Source organism: Clupea harengus, chromosome 14, assembly GCF_900700415.2.
Source record: "Clupea harengus chromosome 14, Ch_v2.0.2, whole genome shotgun sequence".
Taxonomy (NCBI): Eukaryota; Metazoa; Chordata; class Actinopteri; order Clupeiformes; family Clupeidae; genus Clupea; species Clupea harengus.
This window is the reverse complement of record NC_045165.1, coordinates 26,336,826-26,358,769: the sequence shown is the minus strand read 5'-3', so window position 1 is coordinate 26,358,769 and position 21,944 is coordinate 26,336,826. Positions and strand designations below refer to the sequence as shown.

General features: G+C 42.5%; 3 protein-coding genes across 7 annotated transcripts; 2 read left to right on the top strand and 1 right to left on the bottom strand.

The window, feature by feature from the left end:
- Positions 1 to 1,283: 1,283 nt before the first annotated feature.
- ppm1aa (protein phosphatase, Mg2+/Mn2+ dependent, 1Aa) lies at positions 1,284 to 14,903 on the top strand. Of its 4 annotated transcripts, XM_012838090.2 has the most exons (7): positions 1,284 to 1,627; positions 2,927 to 3,854; positions 4,972 to 5,089; positions 5,667 to 5,778; positions 6,204 to 6,261; positions 13,750 to 13,845; positions 14,275 to 14,903. In XM_012838090.2, the coding sequence occupies exons 2-6, from the start codon at positions 2,964 to 2,966 to the stop codon at positions 13,798 to 13,800; spliced, it is 1,230 nt and encodes a 409-aa protein (XP_012693544.2). In that variant the 5' UTR covers positions 1,284 to 1,627; positions 2,927 to 2,963; the 3' UTR covers positions 13,801 to 13,845; positions 14,275 to 14,903. The 4 variants fall into 4 exon arrangements, with proteins under 4 accessions (XP_012693544.2, XP_012693545.2, XP_031436219.1 ...); XM_012838091.3 differs by lacking the exon at positions 13,750 to 13,845 and having other exon boundaries at positions 1,285 to 1,627; XM_031580359.2 differs by lacking the exons at positions 13,750 to 13,845; positions 14,275 to 14,903 and adding an exon at positions 8,999 to 9,198 and having other exon boundaries at positions 1,285 to 1,627.
- Positions 14,904 to 15,298: 395 nt separating this feature from the next.
- Positions 15,299 to 17,434, bottom strand: LOC122133461. Of its 2 annotated transcripts, XM_042709711.1 has the most exons (4): positions 17,065 to 17,434; positions 16,253 to 16,820; positions 15,919 to 16,020; positions 15,299 to 15,785 (listed from the first exon to the last, which is right to left on the bottom strand). In XM_042709711.1, the coding sequence occupies exons 2-4, from the start codon at positions 16,805 to 16,807 to the stop codon at positions 15,348 to 15,350; spliced, it is 1,095 nt and encodes a 364-aa protein (XP_042565645.1). In that variant the 5' UTR covers positions 16,808 to 16,820; positions 17,065 to 17,434; the 3' UTR covers positions 15,299 to 15,347. The 2 variants fall into 2 exon arrangements, with proteins under 2 accessions (XP_042565645.1, XP_042565646.1); XM_042709712.1 differs by having other exon boundaries at positions 16,253 to 17,434.
- A 1,102-nt stretch (positions 17,435 to 18,536) lies between these two features.
- Positions 18,537 to 21,915, top strand: mnat1 (MNAT1 component of CDK activating kinase). The gene is made up of 8 exons (XM_012838080.3): positions 18,537 to 18,765; positions 19,224 to 19,376; positions 19,549 to 19,622; positions 19,852 to 19,955; positions 20,264 to 20,404; positions 20,516 to 20,644; positions 20,835 to 20,956; positions 21,357 to 21,915. The coding sequence occupies exons 1-8, from the start codon at positions 18,677 to 18,679 to the stop codon at positions 21,466 to 21,468; spliced, it is 924 nt and encodes a 307-aa protein (XP_012693534.1). The 5' UTR covers positions 18,537 to 18,676; the 3' UTR covers positions 21,469 to 21,915.
- Positions 21,916 to 21,944: the final 29 nt, after the last annotated feature.

Below are 21,944 nucleotides of genomic sequence, written 5' to 3'. Positions count from 1 at the left end.
TAAGTGAGGAGCAATCACTTAAATATTGACTGGCTGAAAATAATTTGGCTATGCAGTCCTATATTGGTGGATACAAATATATATATATATTTTACCTAAATAAAAGGGGCTCAATGTACTTTTCCTATTGACAAAAAAATATCTGGCTTTCCTGTGTCTTTCACTGAGGAGAGGCTTCCACCTGGCCACTCCTCCATTATCAGTGGATTGTTGCAGTGATGGTTGTCCTTCTGGAAGTGTCTCCCATCTCCACACCGGATCTCTGCAACTCAGCCAGTGACCATCAGGTTCTTGGTCACCTCCCGTACCAAGGCCCTCCTCCCCCAATTACTCAGTTTTATTGGGTGGCCAGCTCTAGAAAGAGTCCTGGTTGTTCCAAACTTCTTCCATTTAAGAATTAAAGAGGTCACTGTGCTCTCGGGTACCTTCAATGTAGCAGATTTGTTTTATAGCCTTCACCAGATCTGTGCCTCAACACAATCCTGTGCCTGAGCTCTGCGTACAGTTTCTTCGACCTCATAGCTTGATTTTTGTTCTGATATGCATTATCAGCTGTGAGACCTTATATAGACAGATGTCTGCCTTTCCAAATCATGTCCAATCAGTTGAAGTTACCAGAGGTTGGCTCCAGTCATCTCAAAAGATCTGAATACTTATTTCAATGTGATATTTCAGTTTTTCCTTTTTAATCAGTTTACAAAAACTGCTAAAATCCTGTTTTCACTTTGTCATCGTGGAGGTAATGAGTTTAGATTGATGAGGGAAAAAATTCGTTGAAATCAGGCTGAAACATAACTAAATGTGAATAAAGTGAAGGGGTCTGAATCCTTTCTGAATGAGGTATATTTACAATAATGATGTTCACATAAAGCCAGAGTGGATAGGTAATGTATAATTAATTCCTGTGTATTGAATGTGCATCTTGTTTTTCTTTCGAATTTTGTTGCAGGTGTTTTTAAGCATCTGTTTACATATTGCAGGCCCCAACACCCTTCAAAAAAGATGCATTAAATACACAGCATCTTTGGGAAATGCTGTCTTTTTCCATGCATTTTAAGGATCACATAATGGTTTCAAGCCAAGGGCAAAATTCACCATCATACTCATCTGAATCACGAAATGTATAATGGGCATCTAATATATCTTATTTTATAGATCATTGTCTGCTTATTAAGGTCAATGCACTTGAAGCCGCTCGGTTGTTGTGTTGAGATCTGGTATGGGAAAGGCGCTCGTAAAAAGGATGATGTCATTTGTTTCGACTGCGCAACCTGCTGAATGTACATCCGGGTCTTCAATCCAGGTCCTCTCGTCGAGAGGCTAAGGTTCAGCGTGCGGGTGGGTAAACTGCTCGGCGTAGCCCCCCAGCCCATCATCACAATCGAAAATACTTATGTAAATATATTGCAGAATATTGTAATAATGCATCCCCGGCTGACTGCCAACGGGGAGGTCCGCTCTTTCACAAACTGAACGCGGGGAAAGGGTCTTTCTCCCAGCACAAGCCAGTCAACAAACCAAGTCCATCCGACAGTGAGCCTCTGCTTTAACGGCGTTTCTTGCCGTTTTTGAAATTCTTTCGCAGCGACTAACGTCGCATGGTACCCTTTGGACCTACTTTGATTTGGTAAGTTATTGACGACATCTGATATAGCTTTGTAAAGGATTTAGTCAATAAACAATATCGATTGTTTACACGGAAGCTAACGTTATTGCCATCGTGCTAGTCTTAGGTTAGCATAATATGCTAACGTACTGTAGCTTGCTAACCTTTTTAACAAGTTGGAACAGGCAAAGGCTATCTAGCAAGCTTTCAGTTAGGATTTGTGCGAAACTACTATTGGATATACCAATAAAAGACCAGTATCTCCATTAACGAAGTTAAATATCTGACATTTGGGCCTTTAGAGGTCTGTAACGTTATATTTAAGGGCCAGATGCACATTACGATGCGACGCATCAGTGTCCACGCAGTGCTTCACTGCTTGTCAAGGCGCTGTGTTAGTAACTCCATAGTGTTTGCGCTACTCAATGGGTCGAAGGCCTTTATTTGTGAAGTAATATATCGCATCATGTCACGCACAATGTGTAGACACCTTGAAGAATGTCAGTTCATGATATTTGTTCATTCAGGAGAAAATTGCAAATGTTACCCGGATTTTGGAAGAAAATTCGCGACGCTTCACAAAGCAAATAGCTATTTTCGCTGTTTATGGAGCCATAAAACTGAAGCTAACAATAGCAAGTTGACAACAACTGCCTTAGCCCGTCAGATAGTAACGTTATTCATTGATAATGCCGTCACTCCTTGCCGTTGTATTAACGTTTCGACACTTAATCCAGCGTCAATCGGTTGATCACCTTAGCTGACAGCTGAGTTTTATGTCCTGTGCCATATAAATATATGTACTTTAGGCATATTGCAACAGTTTTGCTGTAGGCAGCCTACCGGTGAACAGTTTGTAGTCTTATATTAACGTGATAATTCGAAAAGTTATTGCGGTGTTATTAATGTTGTTAGAGCACCTGTAGCCGTTGTTAGTAACGGATCTCCTAAAAAGCTAGCAATGTTGTCAAGCAAAAGTATCCTAAGGTCGAGCCAAATAGCAAGTCAACCTAAAGTGTCCTAAGGTCGAGCCAGATATTTTTAGAAGCGCGTCGCGCTGTGGTGAAGTGATGATCTCACTTCCATACAAGGCTGGCAACCAGATAGATCAGCTCACCATGAATTATTGTTCTCTGGACTTGGTAGCCATAGTTAAACAGCGCTGGATGAAACACCCGTAAAAAGAGGAAACGAAAATAGTAACATTAGTTATTGTTTCAGAATTAGAAATGTCAGACTGTGTTGGTTTCAAAATGACAATAATTAAAATAACTTTTTTTTTCTCTTTCTCCCTTTTTTTCATAATTTATTCATCTATAGATAGGACCATAGTAATAAAAGCACACAGTCATACACAATGGGTGCATTTTTGGACAAGCCAAAGATGGAGAAACAGAATGCCCACGGCGAAGGGAACGACCTGCGCTACGGGCTGAGCAGCATGCAGGGCTGGCGGGTAGAGATGGAGGATGCGCACACAGCCGTCATTGGCCTGCCACGCGGCCTCAGGCCCTGGTCCTTCTTCGCTGTGTACGACGGGCACGCCGGCTCCCAGGTGGCCCGCTACTCCTGCGAGCACCTCCTGGAGCACATAACCAGCAACCCCGACTTCCAGGGCAGCGCAGAACCCCAGGTGCAGCCCGACGGTGCCGGAGACGAGGCCAAGGAGATGGAGAATCCCAGCGTCGACCAGGTGAAGCTGGGCATCCGCACGGGCTTCCTGCAGATCGATGAGCACATGCGGCAGATCTCGGAAAACCGGAAAGGTAGCGGCTCCACGGACCGCAGCGGCTCCACGGCCGTGTGCGTGATGTTGTCACCACAGCACATCTTCTTCATAAACTGCGGCGACTCGCGCGGCCTTCTGAGCCGCGGCGGCACCGTGCACTTCTTCACGCACGACCACAAGCCCAGCAACCCACTGGAGAAAGAGCGCATCCAGAACGCCGGCGGCTCGGTCATGATCCAGCGCGTCAATGGCTCCTTGGCTGTCTCGCGCGCCCTCGGCGACTTCGACTACAAATGCGTGCATGGCAAGGGCCCCACCGAGCAGCTGGTGTCGCCGGAGCCCGATGTGTGTGCCATCGAGCGCTCCGAGGCCGAGGATGAGTTCATCGTGCTGGCGTGTGACGGCATCTGGGATGTCATGGCCAACGAGGAGCTATGTGACTTTGTGCGCTCACGGCTGGAGGTCACTGACGATCTAGAGAGGATCTGCAATGAAGTTGTCGACACCTGTCTGTACAAGGTGAGAACACTTCATTTATTCAACACTCTAATGACCTCTAATCACATGTAAGTCACACTCGGACATCGGTCAACTTATCTAAACATACAAATGACACATTATTCTTATGTCAACTTTTGTGCAGAAGATCGACTTGTATCTCTCCTGACTCATTGGACAGCTCTCGTATGTGTCCTCTAAGGTGACACCACAGCTTTTCCTGCTGTCACCCAAAGGAAACTATGAATGAAGTGCTAACAGCTCATTCATCACTATAGCTTAGCTATATTACATCTTAAGAGTCGGTCTTGGGCTTTTGTAAATGGCCCTTTTCTGAGTGTGTGAATGTGCTCTTCGCCAAGCCATTTAAGGGTGGTTTTTTTTTTTGGTCCAGAGTTACGAAGAATGCGTCAGTCAGAGAGGGAACACGTTGCTTATCAGAAAGACAATCCCTCCTCTTTTACAAGGTTTCCTTTGTGCTGGGAGCACTGTTGAAAATCAAATTGACCATGGAACATTTAGCATGCATGTTGCCCTTTTTCTAAACAACTCTTACACTGTCCTTAACAACCACTCTCAGGACATTTGAACCAATATTGAAAATTCCAGACTTTTTTAAATTCTACTTTGTGCCCTGGCATGGGGACATGTAAGATAGTCCCACTGGAAAAATATATTGGAAAAAATAATGTATTGTGAAATTTATAATTTTATAAAATGTACAAAATGAGTTCCTGTAATTTACAGCTAAGGGATCCTTAACATGATTCAGTTTAATAAATCAGGTAACAGTCCAGACAACATCTAGAATGTCATTAAGCTGTGAACATGCTTATGGCTCTCTCGTGAGCTTACACTTGATTACTGCTTACTTGCCTTAATCAGGGCTGTGAGTACAACAAAATCAAAAATATTTTTGAGTAGAGGAAAGGAATAAAGGGGTAGGAATAGAAACCTGCTCCCGGACACTGAGACCTATATGTCCCAGAATCCCAGGCGGGCGGGACAGCTTTTTCTCTGCCATGCAAGGGTATCAACTTCACAACATAATTTGCGCTTCTTCTTATTTTTTCTGTTTCATTCATTCATTCATTCATTCATCATCATCATCTCTCTCTCTCTCTGTGTGTGTTTACAGGGGAGCAGGGACAATATGAGTGTGGTACTGGTGTGCTTGAGTGGAGGGCCCAAGGTGTCCGCTGAGGCCGTAAAGAGGGAACAGGAGCTGGATAAGTACCTGGAGAGCCGAGTGGAGGGTACACTAACACTCTGACCAGTCACGATCACGCTTAACACACACTGGCCAACACACACAGAGTGGAGGGTACACTAACACTCTGCACAGTCACGCTCACACTTAACACACACTGGCCAACACACACAGAGTGGAGGGTACATTAACACTCTGACCAGTCACGATCACACTTAACACACACTGTTGGCCACACCTTTGCATTAGGCTAAGAGCTAGTCTTGACTCTTTCAGAGAGTTCTGCATGGTTCTGTGGAGCTCATTTTACTTACTCATTTTGACATTTATTCAATATTTGTTCAATATTTGTCCAATCTGCTTGGACATCCATTTTTTTCCGAGTAGAGAGCCGTATGTAATCTATGCTTTACACTATGCAGTAATAATACAGTGCTCCTTCTCTGGAGCCAGGGCAGTAATGGTACCTAGGCTTGCAGTTTCTCACATCCCAACACTGATTGGATCACTGTAAATAATTTATAATATAACGGCAGAGTTCTGAGATGAAAACCTGTTTAACCTATCTATCCTATGCTAGACAAAGGGTGTGTTTGATTGAGGATCTGTCTTCCTCTATGCAGAGATCCTGAAGCAGAATGGTGAGGAGGGCGTCCCTGACATGGTGCATGTGATGCGCACATTAGCATCGGAGAACATCCCCAACCTACCACCAGGCGGAGAGCTCGCCAGCAAGTGAGTGAAACAAACTATTGAACGTTACGACATTTACGCTTACTCATTTGGCCGAGGCTTTTATCCAAAGCGAAATGAGGAACGCATCCATAGCCGCACCAAAAGCGCATGCAGCACCCGAGCAGATACTCAAATGTCCATGACTCCATGTCCACACAAACTCAACTCAGTCAGTCACACAGATTCATGTCTGAACCACACAAACGGCCATCAACTCCAGAATGCTCACTAGTGCCGTGGCCCAACTGAAACTCAAGCACTCAGGCTTACATCATATTTCACTGGAGTCCAACTATATCAGATAACACATTGATCGCTTACTATACACACCCACTACAACCTCGTCGAAAGGCCTTTGCACACCGTTCACAAAGCCCTTACATATGTGTGAATAGTTGTTTCAAAAGTGTGCCTGTTTTCCTCAGACGAAGCGTTGTTGAAGCAGTATACAACAAACTCAACCCCTTCAGAAACGAGGACACAGTGAGTATGACACCACCACATGCCACTTCACTCTAGTTCTGTTTGAGGGGATGGTTATGTAGGTGTGTGCGTGTGTGTGTGTGTGTGTGTGTGTGTGTGTGTGTGTGTGTGTGATCATAATCAGCATGTGTGTGTGAGATTAACGATGTCATCCATTTGAGCTCATTGTAGCTGTCAAACCATTCTGTGAGCAATACTACTCCTCATCTGCCTCAGTCTTCTGCTCAGGTCACCTCTTTCCATCCAACCATTCACTCTCAACTTTTCACGTCTTCACTTGGACTCCCTCATGTCCTCAGGTTTCTGTAGGGATTTGCATTATGTTTGGTTTGGTAGTATTATCGTATGATGTTAAGAGCCTTTTAAATCATCTTAGCAAGAGTTCAAGCACGATAAGAAATTCTGCATTTCAGTCCACTGGCAAAAAGACCTTAGGGAAAGCTTTAGGGAAAGCACCATCAGATGAAATCACTGAGCAGTTGTGATCCCGGGCAAGAGGAGGCCCCTGGGATAGTGATTCTGATGACGTGTGCTGGCCTGGTCACTTGAGTTCATGTCCTGTGAGGAGCCGTTAGTAGGGGCAGGAGATGGCCGAGGATCTGGTCCTGTCCTGCTGTGGGTCTTTGGTCAGACCAATTCCTGTTCTATCCTGTCTGGGTATGACGCCATGAGCCCCAGCACGGCCATTGGGACTCTTATCCAACTGTCAGCTCCAGGCCAGTTATATGGCTGCACAAGAGGGCCATGAGCACCAGTGTTGGGTCGGTGTACTGGTCACATCGCCATGGTGTCACATCGCCATTGGCTACAGCCCCAAATGTTTTATGAAATGATATGAATCCGATCATGCATTAAAGCCCTCGAATATAATATGATACAAGTACGATTTGAGTCCTCTGTGTGTCATTCCAGTCGATCCACTACACACTATTTGGCACACGTCCATTTTGTGTGAGACAGACACCGGTGACACGGCTTGTCATTGTTGGCATCTGGTGGTAGCTAGCTCGCTAATTCACTAAGACAAGACTTGAATGTGCATATATGGATATTAGGGGGTGTGCACGGATAATCAAATATATGAGGAACTGTTTGCAGCATAACTTTTGGAAAGCTAGTATCCATATTCACACAGAATTGTGGGAAGTTATGCAAAAATAAGGGATAGTTTATCAAATGCTCACTTCAGATAATTTATATTGCTCATTTGTGGACATGGTATGCATACTCCGAATAGTCTTAGTATTCTTTTGTGGAGTGAGATTGCACTATATACACTCACAAGAAAGGGTTTTTACTTGAGATGGAACTAACTTTTACTGTAACTATATTTAAATAATCACCAAAATAACTGAATCATTTGTGGACACTGGGATATTCGAAAAATACAAATGGGTAAAATGGATACATTCATAAAAATCAAATTGATCAGGAGTGTTGAACTCCTCAAAACCCATGATAAAATATGGCATATAGACAGTAGTTTAGCAAATTTAGCAAAGGTTAGCCATACTGTGTATGTTAATAGTTATGTAGTGTAATGGATTGTTTTGTGTCATGTCACCATCTCTTACTTTTATTCGATAATGTCAAATGATTAGTCATGCGTTGTTCTGGGTTTGGGTGGAGTGTCATTACATGGACGGACATAAAAGTGCAGTCAGTTTTTGGCCACTTACTCATCGTGATATTTTCCATAGCCATTAAACGGCTAGTATGAACAAGCTAAGTTGACTTTGGTTTGGAAGTAGGCTAGAGTCCGCTGCATTGTGCATGCCACAGTCTGAAACCCTCACTCAGCCAGACATCTGTGTGTTGTGCCGGCTTTCGGACGTTGAGCGAGCACTCCATCAGTAAAACTGGCTTTCGGACGCTGAGCAAGCACGCCATCAGTAAAATTGAAGCAAGGAGATTGTGCTCACCAAAGGCCATTTCCTAAAATAATGTAACTGAATTTTTTGTGTGTGTCTGATTTAAAGGTTTGGACCTGTAAAAGACCTTTCCACAAATGATGCAACATGGTTATATATCATTTTTATTTCTTTACACTAGATGGTCACAGGGTGGTGAACCTGCTCAGCAGGCAGAAACATGCGCTTTAAGTTTGAATAGTTGGTATCTTATGTTGACTCATACACCAGTCACCCTCATTTGGCACAATTACTAAGGACTGTGTCATACATCACAATTAATCAATAAGGTTTCACCATTTCATCCTCATTCGATCAGATTTTTTGTGTTATCCATTCGTTAGTCTACATTTATTGGAAACCCCCACAGACTTTTGACGTGTGCTTGAAAGGAATCTTATGGGGTTGAGAAAACGTACGAACACAATGGGGGGGGGGGCAAATGAACTAGAAGTTACTGCTCCCCAACGTTCAACTGTCACAACCCACTTCATGTCTTCACCTCATCTGCATTTACCACTGTTGTCAATTTAAGTCATGTGCCACTACACATCTTACACACACACACACACACACACACACACACACACACACACACAAATAGATACACACACACACACACACACACACACACACACACACACACACACACACACACACACACACACACAAACAGATACACACACACACACACACACACACACAGTGAGTAGGGTCGGGGCTCTAAAGGCCTGTTTCCTCCCTCTTTCTGCTGAAGGACTCAGCCTCCACAGAAGACATGTGGTGATGCACTAACATACCCAGCTTTCCACCTGGTCTCCACACAGCGCCCGCATCTTTAAAAGAAGGGAAAACAGGAGGAGGAGGTGGAGGAGGCGATGACGACGACGACGAAGAACACCCCACAACACCCCTTATGGCCCTCCTTGCTTTCTCTCCTGGGAATTTTGGGGACTCTTGTCCGCTGGGTTTCATTCCTTCAGTCCTTTACAGACAATGAAATCGACTTCCTACAAGGACCCCCCCCCCCCCCCCCCCCCCCCCCCCCCCCCCCACCCCCCACACACACACACACACGCTCCAATATCAGCTGTTTCCCCTCCTACCAACACGGGCGTAAACCAGTGCGCCCTCTGATAGCTCCCAGTACCTTGCGCTCCCTTTCTCCCACCCACTCCCTCCCCTTCAAACCAGCGCCTCCTTTTGCAGCCTCCCGCAACATTATCTACCAACCAGCAACAACCATCCCTCCGACAGTACCATTGCACTCTACCCTAAACCTGAATCCTTACTACAGCAAACAGTTGGTTATAACAAGATTTTTTTTTTTATTTTTTTTTTAAACTTCAATTCATTTTGATCAACATTTTAATTTTTTTGTGGTGTACAGTTGTCTAGTGCATAAGTGAAGTCTGTATCAAATGCAGCTAAATGGTGGGTAAAAAAAAAAGCTACGGTTAAAAAACAAAAAAAAGAGGGAAAAAAAGGCTGCCTTGTGTTTTGAGAACCATACAGGCCCAGGTCCCCACCCCTTCCCACCAGCACATATCACACAATGTGATTGTGTGTTCCTTGAAGAAACGGGTAATTGACATGGGCTCAGAGCATGTTCAGTTTTTATTGATGACTTTTGTTTGTTTGTTTTTGTATACTAAAGCACCTGCTTTGTAAGGTAACCTTTGTCCATGCTCAGTTCTGTTATCACAATGTTCTCATGTCAGACCCTCTCATGTTGACACTCTTGATCTCTTGAGATTTCACATTTCCACAAAAGACAGAGCCGAACTATTCCTTATACCAAGCTAAGCTCATCTGTTTTGTGCTATAGTGTGTGTGTGTGTGTGTGTGTGTGTGTGTGTGTGTGTGTGTGTGTGTGTGTGTGTGCGCGCGCGCAAGTGTTTGTGAAAGAGAGAGAGAAAGAGAGAGACCTTTGAATGGATAACATGGGTAAACGTACTATATGCAGCCATTGTGTGTGTTTTGGGATTTTAAAGCTCTGTCAGTAAATGTGCTGGGGTGTTGCAGAAGAGGCTGGTGTAGATTAGAATGGTATGGAACTCATCCCCCCCCCCCACACACACACGCATACACACACTTACACACACACACACACACGCATACACACACTTACACACACACACACACACACACACACACACACGCATACACACACACACACACACACACTTACACACACACACACACGTATTTGGAGTAGGCTGGTGGAATAGGCTGGCTGGAGGGATAGCATCTAATGTTCAGGAACCACACAGACAGAAGGTCTGGTTTGTGTACGGCTTTACTGGTCAGACCAACCACAATGTCTCCAGAAGCTGGTTTCAAATGATAATGAGTGTGAAAGAGCTGAGTTTCTTTTTTACACGTTGAAAACGACTTGGGTTTTTACATTTCTTTACTGTATGACTTTGAATGAACTGTAAGGAAGAACAAAATCTCTATGAATGCTCTGAGCTTGTCTGTGTAGAGCGTATCCCTGTTGTAGAAGAGACGTGCTGGCGGTCCTATAGGCCAAGGGAGAATAGTTCGCTGCTATAGTGTTTGAATGATTGATGCATCTGACTGGTGGGTGGGTTGATTTGATTGATTGATTGATTGATTGATTGATTGATTGATTGATTGATTAATTCATTCATTTTTGCATTGGTAACTTAACCCTCCCCATGCCCCATTCTTTGTGCAGTTTTTGTCAGTGAAACCGTTTGTAACTTATTAAGAAAATATAAAAAAGTATTGTGGCTAATTATAGTAATGATTATAATATTGACCCTCCCTGGACAAAATAAGAAAGCTCAAGTATTGTTGGTAGTTAAGGCTTTGGCCGCAAAGGATTTTACTTTTAAGTATCTAGATTTTTGGATAGAGCTTTGTGAAGAAAATGGTTGTATGGCTAGGGCATCTTGGTGAGTGTATCCTTCAGTGTCTGGACACTAAAATTAGTTTTGTGGTTTGCAGCCCCCTTTGACCCCCTTCGAGACTGACAATCAGACGATGTTAAGCTAACCGCAGCTTCCCCTCGTGTGTCTGTTAAATTTGGCCTCAACAGCGCATGCTTTCTCTGGCCCAGCTGTAAGCAGTTGAATAGTCTCCCCCAACCCCGTCTTCATTTTAAACAAACACGGTCTATGTTTTTTTTTTTTTTTGCACAGCTGTTGCAAAAATTTGAACAAATTTAGCAAATGTCCTAAAAGCAGTGTTGAAAACAATGTGGCATTTGGTTTTTGCCCTTTGCACACAAGTAAATGATGTACTATATACAACATGCCTCATGTCTCTGTGATGTGACCCTGATGTGCATACCTTGCCGTAAAAGAAATCCAGTGTCACACCAATTTTAGGATCATAAATAAAAAAAGAATAAAAAAAAAAAAATAGAAAATGTGGAACTGAATCCTTCAGTGTAAGTGTGTTTATGGCCCAGTCCTACATCCTCTTCCCATTGTCATTGTGTGCAAAGGGAACCAAGAAGACCACGGTGCATTGGTAGACCCTGACACCACACACATACACACCTAACAAAAGCAGTGTTTTTACCTCTGTTTCGAGTGGATGTGAGCGATCTTTCTGTTCACAATCAAGCTGCTCTAAAGAAAAGCCCTGATCATCTGTTGTGCACATAAGCTAAGCTATTTTTATTAAATGATTAATATGTATATTTGTACTCATTTATAAATATGTACACAAATGAAGTAATCAAGGAAAATCAGTCCTCCTCTTAACCCATTCAGATCCTCGTAAAACTGTTTTTTCTGTCTGTCATTTTAATATTTTCAGACTGGAAATAAACCTATTTTATTTGAGCCTGGTGTCTGTCTTCCTCTTGTTGAAAGTAGTAGCATGGCAGTTAGTTGTAGATAGCATCAGCTCAAAGGTGACACTGACAGATTATCCAAGGTCGTTTTAACATTGGGTAAGACTGCATATCAAGGAGGAGACCCAGAAAACACGGGATGCATGACAGGCCTCAGGCTAAGCATTGAAGCACTGTAGTGGCTCCTTCAAAGTCACATCTCGCGTATGGAGATTATTCATCTGTTTATTGATCATTTGTTCGTGTTTCTGAAATCCTCATTCTTTCTGAAAGGAGATGTGTAGGCGTACAAATCATTTTCATTTCTGAATGAAATGGCCCTCTGAGTGCAAAAAGACCCAGTTACATTTAATCAGAATGTTTTTAGGCAAATTCTACTGACATGATAAATGTTTCTCAGGGAACTTTAATGTCCTAAACTCTGTATATGCTTGTTTGTGATTTTATATTACTGACACCAATACATTTTTCTTATCACACTAAAACTGACTTTCCGCAAAATGTTGCCTGTACTAATCATTTGGCTAACTGAAGTAAGGTGATGAAATGACACATGGGAAACCAGTGCAAACATTGCAATCAGTCACCAGTTTGGCCTCTCAAGAATCTAAAGTCAAATTCAGCATCATCATTCTGAGCTTTCTCTACTGCTTCCTTGATTTGGGCCTCATGGGATCACCAGTTACCACTGCTCAGGAATTCATCCGGTTGCATCCTTCAAAGCACTTAATCAAAAAAATGCCCTCCATATACTGCATGTTGTAAAACCTGATCACAACCATCATTATGTGCCGGCATTGGCTCTTTTCCTCATCACCACCCACCTCACCTAACATGGCATCTGAAGTATGTCCTTTCATTATTATGTCAGTGATCAGCTTTTCCCTTTACAAAGCATTCTGGGTTGTCTGACCTGTCACTTTTCATTCATTCAGAGAATAGCTAGGAGCAACCTTTGCATCTTGCACGGTTATCTTATTCTTACAATGGGCCATAGATCTAATTATCTACATAGTTACCATCATGGATGCGTTTTGATTATTTGAGACCAACCGGACTAAAGGTTAAAGGGCTCTTCTTCCCTCCTTAATCTGCTTTGGTACTCTTTATTCATTCTCTGGCTGTTCAGTTCCTGTCAAGCAAAGTCCTGTGCTTTCTTTCAATGGCATAAACAGCACATGCTGTCATTTGTAGTCCCTTATGAAAATGTCCTCCAGTTTTATTAAGCACAGCCTGTCACCTGCTTGACACACTTGGTTTTCTTTGCCCTGTGTAATGGCCATCTTGTGAAGTTCTTAAATCCAGTTGTTGTGGCAGTTGTCATTGTATGTCATTTTAGGGGTTGGTTAACCCTAATTACAAGACCAGGGCCAGGCTTATAGGCTTGTATTTAGTCTCTTCCCTTTATGCCTGTGCAGTTAGCATACTTAACTGGTTCCTCCAGGCCACAGCAGGGTCCAGATGAATGTTTAAAATTAGGGAACATATTTTAAAACATTCGTTTAAATTTGAGATGCTCGAAGGATCACTAGCTCTCTAAGTAAGGCACTGGCTCGTTATGTCTTTCTCTGATAAGCCTGAGTGTTTGTATTGTTAACTACATCCTTTGCCTCTTCATCATCTTCTTTCTCTTTTATCTATTCACATTATTCAACACTACATCTCTTTTTCTCCATGTATTGGTCTCCATTTATTTAGTTTGGGTTTGATTTGTGTCAAACTGTTCACACAAAACATTGTCTTTACAAGGAGAGCCTGACTCCTCTGTCATGGAGACAGGGAAAGGGAAAATCATCTTGAAAGAGTGGTGGCCAACTCATTGCATTCAAAGTCAACAATATTAAGGTAACTGTTCCTTTAATAGCATTACAAGCAACCAGCTTATCTCTGATGTAATCAAACAAACTTTTGTTTACATTCTATTTTATCATTAGAACATTAGAGCAAATGTCATATTGCCTTTGTGCCCTTGAGGCCCAATTCGTTTGGAAGAATTGGGGGACATTTTCCTTGCATAGTTAAAGTGGTCAAGGCCTGGATACTACTAAAGCATTGCATTCATGTTTTAAAGAATGTGCATCTTGCAAACCTGCCAGTGTAATTAAGCAGGTCTTGGGAGTATTTACTACGCATGCATGTGCATGTGTGTATCATACTAGCTGCCCATGTTTGAATGTTTAAGTTATATTGCCTTGAGCTTCTTGATTAAGGCTCCTGTTTTGTTTGCCTTTTTGTTCACACATTATGTTGTTCTCTCTCCTCATTTGTCTGCAGGATCCTGACATCCTCTTCTTCCGTGGTTTCAGCTAAAAATCTGAGAACAATCCACAGCAGTGCAGTTTCATCCCATTTCCCCTTAATGCCATCTACTACAACTTTGCCCAAGCCATCTTTGTTCCACGCCATACTACCAAACTCTGACACTGTGCGACTAACCTCTATCAGTGCCTCTCCCTATACCTTGCAGAACTGGTCCACCAGGTTATTCACCAACACGCTGAAAACCATTTATGCCACCACCCTGTATAGGATGATGTTATCTCAGGCTTAAATATGTCTTATTTCTCAGTTTGACATGTACTTGAAATCTTCAGGCTACATTAGAGTTAACCTTCCTTTCTCTGAGCAATAGCCGAGTTGCCTGAAGGGATCCAAAGACGTGCAAGGTGCTTAAACCACTTTTGGTGCTAAGGTTTGTCATGTACACAAGGTTTAATAATGTATTAAATGTTATTTATGAATGAAAATGGATGTGTTACATGATCTGTCTCAAGCTTTTGGAGACCTGGTCAGTGGAGAGCCAGTGGCCAGCCAAAGAGCCAATTAAGCTCTAACATCACCTGACCAAATTAAAATGAATATTGTATCAATAAACACTTCTCAACCAGTTTGGAAAGATTGAATTGCCTTTCATAATTGCCTTAAAGCTAACAAAGCAGGAATCTTAGTAGAAGCCATGTTACACATTACTAATTACTGACTAATACTGCCTTTTCTCTTTGTAATCGAAATGCTGTTAGTGTTCTAGGCTGATATTATTGCATTAAGTAAAGGAAAAAACAGAGTCCATTCTGTCCCTAGATTACATCTGCCCCCTTGTATAACCGCTACACTTTCTGCCACCGGGAAACATTGTCCAAACCTCCTCAGGGCCCAGATGGCCTCAAGCTGTGGATCTGTGATTTCAATAGCACAGTGGATGGATTATTTATTTGACAGTTTTCCATTTAGTGAAGAGTTGACAGGGTCTGACAATGACAATCTATTACTCTTAGGGTCAGAGAAACAAGATGTACCATTCTATAGGATGCTAAATTAATTGTTTATTCATTTTGTAATCATGCGGTTCATTTTAAAACATGCACTGTGAGATAATCCTTGATTAGAAGCATCTTTGACCTGAAATCTTTTTTGCACCTGAAGATGGACATCAGAGACACAGAAGAAGCAGGTTGGGCTATCCCAAATCCTTCTGTAATCGCCTCCATGTCATTTTCTGTGTTCTTCACAACATCCTGTCTTGTATCCCCACTCATGTTGATGTCATTATTAGCCTTTTCTGCCCTCTCTTTGACCCTCTGCAGTCTCTTCATCTCTGCTTTTCTAACCCTTTCCTCCAGCTTTGCAATCTTCAGATCTCTTGCCTCTTGGATGCTTGTTGCACTCCCCTCATACATTTTATGAGCATTATTCCACAGCCGGCTAATGCATGTTGAGACCACATTTTTCTTTCCACTTATAGAGGTACTAGGGTTAACCCTAGGTGACGCTTGGTCCCTGACATTCTGAGGAAAACCAAACACGAGTCAGGAATGCCCCACGATACATAGATTCATGTCTACAGATTTCCAGAGAATGAAGTCGGATAGGAAAGGCAGACTTGAAGGTACAGAGCAGCCCAAGAGAACATAGTAGTACCTGGTGGGAAATGCTAGAGGAGAGCCGTCTGCAAGGCCTCTGATGCATACTGCGTACAGGTGGATTTCCCACCGCCCCACTCAAACTGAGACTGATGGTGCCCTGAGAAATACACCATAAAAGAACATGCCAAAGAGATTTTGAAATGTTGTTATATAGCCAAGGGAATCGGTGTAGTTCTAACCTAAGCAATAAACTAATTATCTTGACATTGTAAGTTAGAACCATGTTTCATGTGCAGGCCATCAGGACATTAAGAAATATATCATGTGACTTAGCTGGTTTTGGTGAACAGAAAGAAAAATATCACTAATGCATACTGACATAAACTCACCTGTCTCTTTGCCTGGTTCCTCGGGTCTTTCATCACCATTTCTCTGCTGATAGCCGAATACAACAGAGACGACAAGAAGTCTTCCTCTTTTTCCGTCATCTGTCGCTCCCACTCTGCTCTCTCTTGCACTCTCACTCTCTCAAGAGCCCTCATATCCATTCTATGCAATTCTTTCTGGTCTTGCAGGAGGCTATTCAGGTTTATACATCGTTGCTCAAGAACTTCAAGGAACCCTTCTATTTCCCTCAGGTCAGATGCCCTTTTCTCCTGCTCTGACTTTCGGGAGGTCTCATCCTCCATAATTTTTTCCACCAATCTCTGTATCTCAGTTATGTGTTCTTGGGTCAAGCACCTTCTGATCTCAGATAGGGCTGCTTCAATGTCAGATTGGACGGCCTTATTGATGAAGTTTAAAGGGGTGTCCTCTTCGGCACCATCTTCCACCAGGATTTTTTTTATCTTTTCAAAATCCTGATAGAGATCTTCCACACCTTCTCTCTCTCCTCCTGTTCTCTCCATTACACATGTGGTCGTTACCTCTTTTCCGATATTCATCTCTCGCAGACTTCTAAAAAAAAAATAATGCAACACTTCTATCAGGCACCTGTGTGAGTAGGATAAAGTCTAATATAAATTAAGTTTTTGTTTGTTTGTTTTTAAATCAAAGAATGGTCGATTAAGGCAATCTTTTTAGGCCTATTGATAGGTTTTCTCTGTTCAGTAACGTTAGCCCCGTTTTCTGATGACATTTCATACCCCATGAAAGTAACTGCAACTTGGTGGTTATTCACGAATCAACGGTAATTGCTCACCTCTGAATAAGACGGAGATGAAGATCAAACGGTTATGTTGTCAACTATTGAAAATGAAAGATACGTTTCTGGGGTGTCTCCACTGGTGAGTAGAATCCAAGGCATCTTTAGAATGTTAGGTTCTGGTTGTAAAATACTTTCTTGTTGGTCAGAATTGTATAAGCCTAGGGTATACGTCATGGTCTATAAGCGTCATCCACCATAATGGAATGTGATTCAGAAATGTGATGAACTGATTAGCGCGCACCTGGCAAGAGAAAAACAGATCCCTCGAAGGCAAGGCAAGGCAATTTTATTTATATAGCACAATTCATACACCGTGGTCATTCAATGTGCTTCACATACATGCACAACAATGTGCTTCACATAAAAAAATAAATAAAAAAAAAGCAAAAGGTCAGTGCATGATCATAAAAACAGTAAATTATAGAAAATAAAAGCATGAGAACATTAGGGCATAAAAATAGTAAAATATAGGAAATAAAAGCATAAAAAGAATAATAACAATCACTAGTCTACTACAGTAAGCAATAATACTTCAAAGGAACTGTTCATGGCCAGTTAGCAGAAGGCATCTGAGAAAAGTTTGGTCTTTAGTCTAGATTTAAAACTGAAAGTAGTTGGAGCGTTTTTAATGTCTTCTGGAAGTTGGTTCCAGAGGTGAACCGCATAGTGGCTGAGTGCTGCTTCACCCTGTTTAGTTTGGACAGTGGGTTTTACTAATAGAAATTTATGCTGCGATCTGAGAGATGGTACGTACTGCTGAAACATGTCAGATAGATACTTTGGCCCTATCCCATTAAGTGACTTGAAAACAAGCAGCAGTGCTTTAAAGTCAATCACTGGGAGCCAGTGCAGGTATTTCAGTATAGGGGTTATGTGGTCAGTTCTTTTTGTTTTTGTAAGAATTCTGGCTGCTGCATTTTGTATCATTTGAAGCTGTTTAAGGTTTTTTTTGGGAAGGCCTGTGAACAGCCCATTGCAGTAATCAACCCTACTGGAGATAAAGGCATGAATTAGTTTTTCCAAGTCATCTTTTGACATAAAATCCCTAAGTTTGGCAATGTTTTTGAGATGGTAGAACGCAGATTTAGTAATTGCTTTCATGTGGCTGTTAAAATTTAGATCACTGTCTAAGAGGACACCAAGATTTCTGACAGTATCCTTTGCTTTAAGTCCTTTTTTGTTAAGAAGGGTGGCAATCTTACAATCGAAGTTGAACTGATATAGGAACAAAACTAACGTAGTCTACTGGAAGTGACCCGTCTTCAAAATATTATCAGTGCAGTGCTTTTTTGCTTTTCTGTTGACATTGCAAATATAGACATAATTAATCCCATCTTTCCTTTCAATAGCCTACGAGTAAAAAGTTAACCAACGAAAAACAATATTTTGGAAGAATCAGGCTTAATTCCGTGGAAAGCATGAATGTAGTTTTATTAATAAATACAACAGGGTGCTCGTGTGTAAGGAGAACTCAATAACGTTGCTCCACATTGCCACTCGGAACTTATTTAACGACGCATCGATTTGCAGTTTGCAGTCTATGTAAAGTAAGTCACTGCATGACAGTGAGAACATATTAGTTTAAAAGACCGAGATATTGCTTGCAATGGACGACCAAGGGTGTCCGCGATGCAAAACGACGAAATACAGAAATCCATCTCTAAAGCTTATGGTCAACGTATGCGGTCACACACTGTAAGTAGCTTTAAGCTTGTTAGCTAGCAATGGCTACAGCAGCTATCGTGGTCTTTGTACTCCTTGACAGCTGTGCTAGTAGTTTTAAGTATGACGTTTATCAATAAAAGAGGTTACTAGGGATATATAAATCATATAGCCATATTCAATGAAGTCTAAATTTAATTTAGTTTGAGAATGGCCTAACCTTTGACGTTGATTGAACACAAACATAGGCTACTTCGCTAGCTGGGAACAACAGCTCATGTATCTTCTAAGCAAAACATGTATTTGCACTAAACAGACGAATGGTACGGGTCTTCTTAAAAACAAGCACACGCTTTGAAAAGTAAGAATATCACAGGCGTATTGACTAGAACATAACTACACACAAGGTGTGAGGCAGGTTCATTTTTGTCTTGTCAATAACTAGCCAGCCAATTAAAGTTTGTTTATTGAGTGTTTTGTGGTTGTTGCAGATGCGAGAGTTGTGTGGAGATGCTATTTGTGCGTGGCTCAGGGAACTGCGTTCAGTGTGATACGCCGCTCAGGAAGTGCAATTTCCGCGTTCAGCTCTTCGAGGATCCAGCAATTGACAAAGAGGTGGAAATCCGCAAGAAAGTACTAAAGATGTAAGTACGCGCATGCACGTGTAGTTAATAGGATACTTTTAGTAGTTTTAATTTACTGTTGTAAGATGACCCCTCCTCTCCCCTGCAACCTACCACCGGAGTGATATGTGCATGTCAGTGTTCGAACTCCACAGTAATTTACATGCTGGTGTTTTTCTGCCTCTTGTTTAAGATATAACAAAAGAGAATTTGACTTCCCAAGCCTCAGAGAGTACAATGACTATCTGGAAACGGTGGAAGAAATTGGTGAGTGTGTCTAATTTGTTTACGTCACACATCACTTGCATGCATAGAAGGTAGAATTGTGTTGAAAAGAATGGCTGTGTAGGTAACCAATGTTCAATGAGCCACTCTGCACCTGTGTGACGCTCATTTGCAATTATGATCCATATAAATGGCAGGAACCTGTTGAGATTTAAACCTGTGCTCATCAGAGAGAAGGAGGTGTTCATTATTCATCTCTGTCTGCATGTAGTCTTCAATCTGACCAATAACCTTGAGGTGGAGAGGACGCGGCAGATCATGGAACAGTATCAAAGGGAGAACAGAGATGTCATCCAGCGCAACAAAGTGAAGCTGGTGAGTACGATGGTTTATGTGTATGAGCCGAGTCAATGCATTTGCATACATGTGTATGTATTTGGCTGTACACTTAGGATGTCTTCGTACCAGTGAAGTATGAGAACATCTGGATTGTAGAGGCACCAAATCACCTAACGGGATGAGACAGACAGACAAACATTATACACTAAAGAAGACATGATGGCAATAAAGCCATCACATATTTGGATGTTTTCAGAATGCCTGACTCCTGGCCCCAACATGGTAGACTCAAGCACAGTGGAGGAACAAATGTTCTGCAATCTCTCTCGTTCCTTTCCCCTCAGACACGTGAGCAGGAGGAGCTGGAGGAGCTGCTGCTGCTGGAGCAGAAGAGCACTGAGGAGAGGAGGCTGGAGCTGTTGGAGGAGGAGAAGAGGCAGCTCCACGCCAAGAGGAAGAACAAGCAGGCCTTGCTGGATGAGCTGGTGAGACATACACATACACACTGTCATTTCAAAGGCCCCACCCTTGTTTTGTGTGTTTCTTAAGCCTGCATGCATTCAAAGTCTCCCGTCCTGTGCCCTGTGTGTCCGTAGGAGAGCTCCCAGCTGCCAGCGTGTGTCTTGCTGGCTCAGCATAAGGACAGAGCTGTACAGCTGGAGCAGCAGATTGAGAAACAGAAGCAGGCTGTCAAGACCACCATCTTCTCCACGGGCATCCCAATGGTGAGTTGAACTCCCTTATGTGTGTGCTTTCAGTCACGATTATCTACACCTACGTGCGTTAGTGGAGCCTGTTGGAATGTCTATGGCCTCATAAAGAGAACACACTTTGCAAGAACATGTACAAATGAAAATGACTCTTGTAGCACTACTTGATTATGTTGAAATTAATTCCATCCTTTCTGTCCCTCAGGGTCAGACGGTGTCGCTGCAGCCTGTGCCAGAAATCCGGGAGGTTCTTTATCACCATCAGCCCCTGTATATCTACACACACGGGCCCCCAGTGCCAGAGCTGGACCAGCTGCAGAGACTTGGGTAAGACTCCCCGTCTAGCTGTGGGTATTAGTGTGGCTACTTCTGTGTGAGGGATGTACCAGGGCCGTTCTTTTGGGGTTCAAAATGAGAAATGTTCAGGAGTATTGGTTTAGCTTCCCGCTGTCACTATGGCATTTTATACTGCATGGATTGGCTCTTTCCGTGGTTTCTTTTTTAAAGTTGAACTACCTTTCTTACCATGCGAGTGTGAAAAAAAAAGAGTCCCTCTCTTTAGCTTTTTTGGAATTCTGTCTAAAATGCCATTCATTTGCTGGGCAGGAGGGTGTGTTTTTAACATGGTCCTTGTGCCCTGTATCATGTTTTAAACCACCAAATTTAAGAAATGTGTGGGTTCTTCCCATTCATGTGATGTCGTTTCCTTTGAATCTTGTCTCTGCAGGTACCTGAACCATGTGCGAGCAGCATCCCAGCAGGACATGGCAGGGGGCTACAACTCCGGATTGGCCTGTCATCGTGCTGTTCAGGACGCCTTCAGTGGACTCTTCCCCTGATCTAGTCTGATTTCAGCTAGACACCAGCCCCATTTCTGTAGAACTACCCTTCAGGAGAATGGAGCTTCAGCCACAACCCCCAACATCTGCTATAACTGCCCAAGGCCCCCAGGAGCATTCAAGTCTTATAGACAAATGAGTGGGATCAGGGCTGTACCCTAAGGCAGTAGATCTTGACTTCACCAATAAAATCCCCAAGGGCTGTTTTTGGACAATACTACATCTACATTGGGGCGTTCGCCATTCCATTAAGAGTGCTGCTCTTTATATCTTGCATGTATACAGAAAACAGGACAAAACATGCAAACAGATTACATTTGAGAATGGAGAGCCATAGTCCTTTGTCCTCATGAGGATCTTTGTTTCAGGGCTTGGTTGAGTGAGTGTCTTTTCCTTTTCAAATGATGTGTATATATTCTATTAAAATATTTTTACAGACTATTTTAATATGTTGTCTGTTCAGCACTTCTTGACTA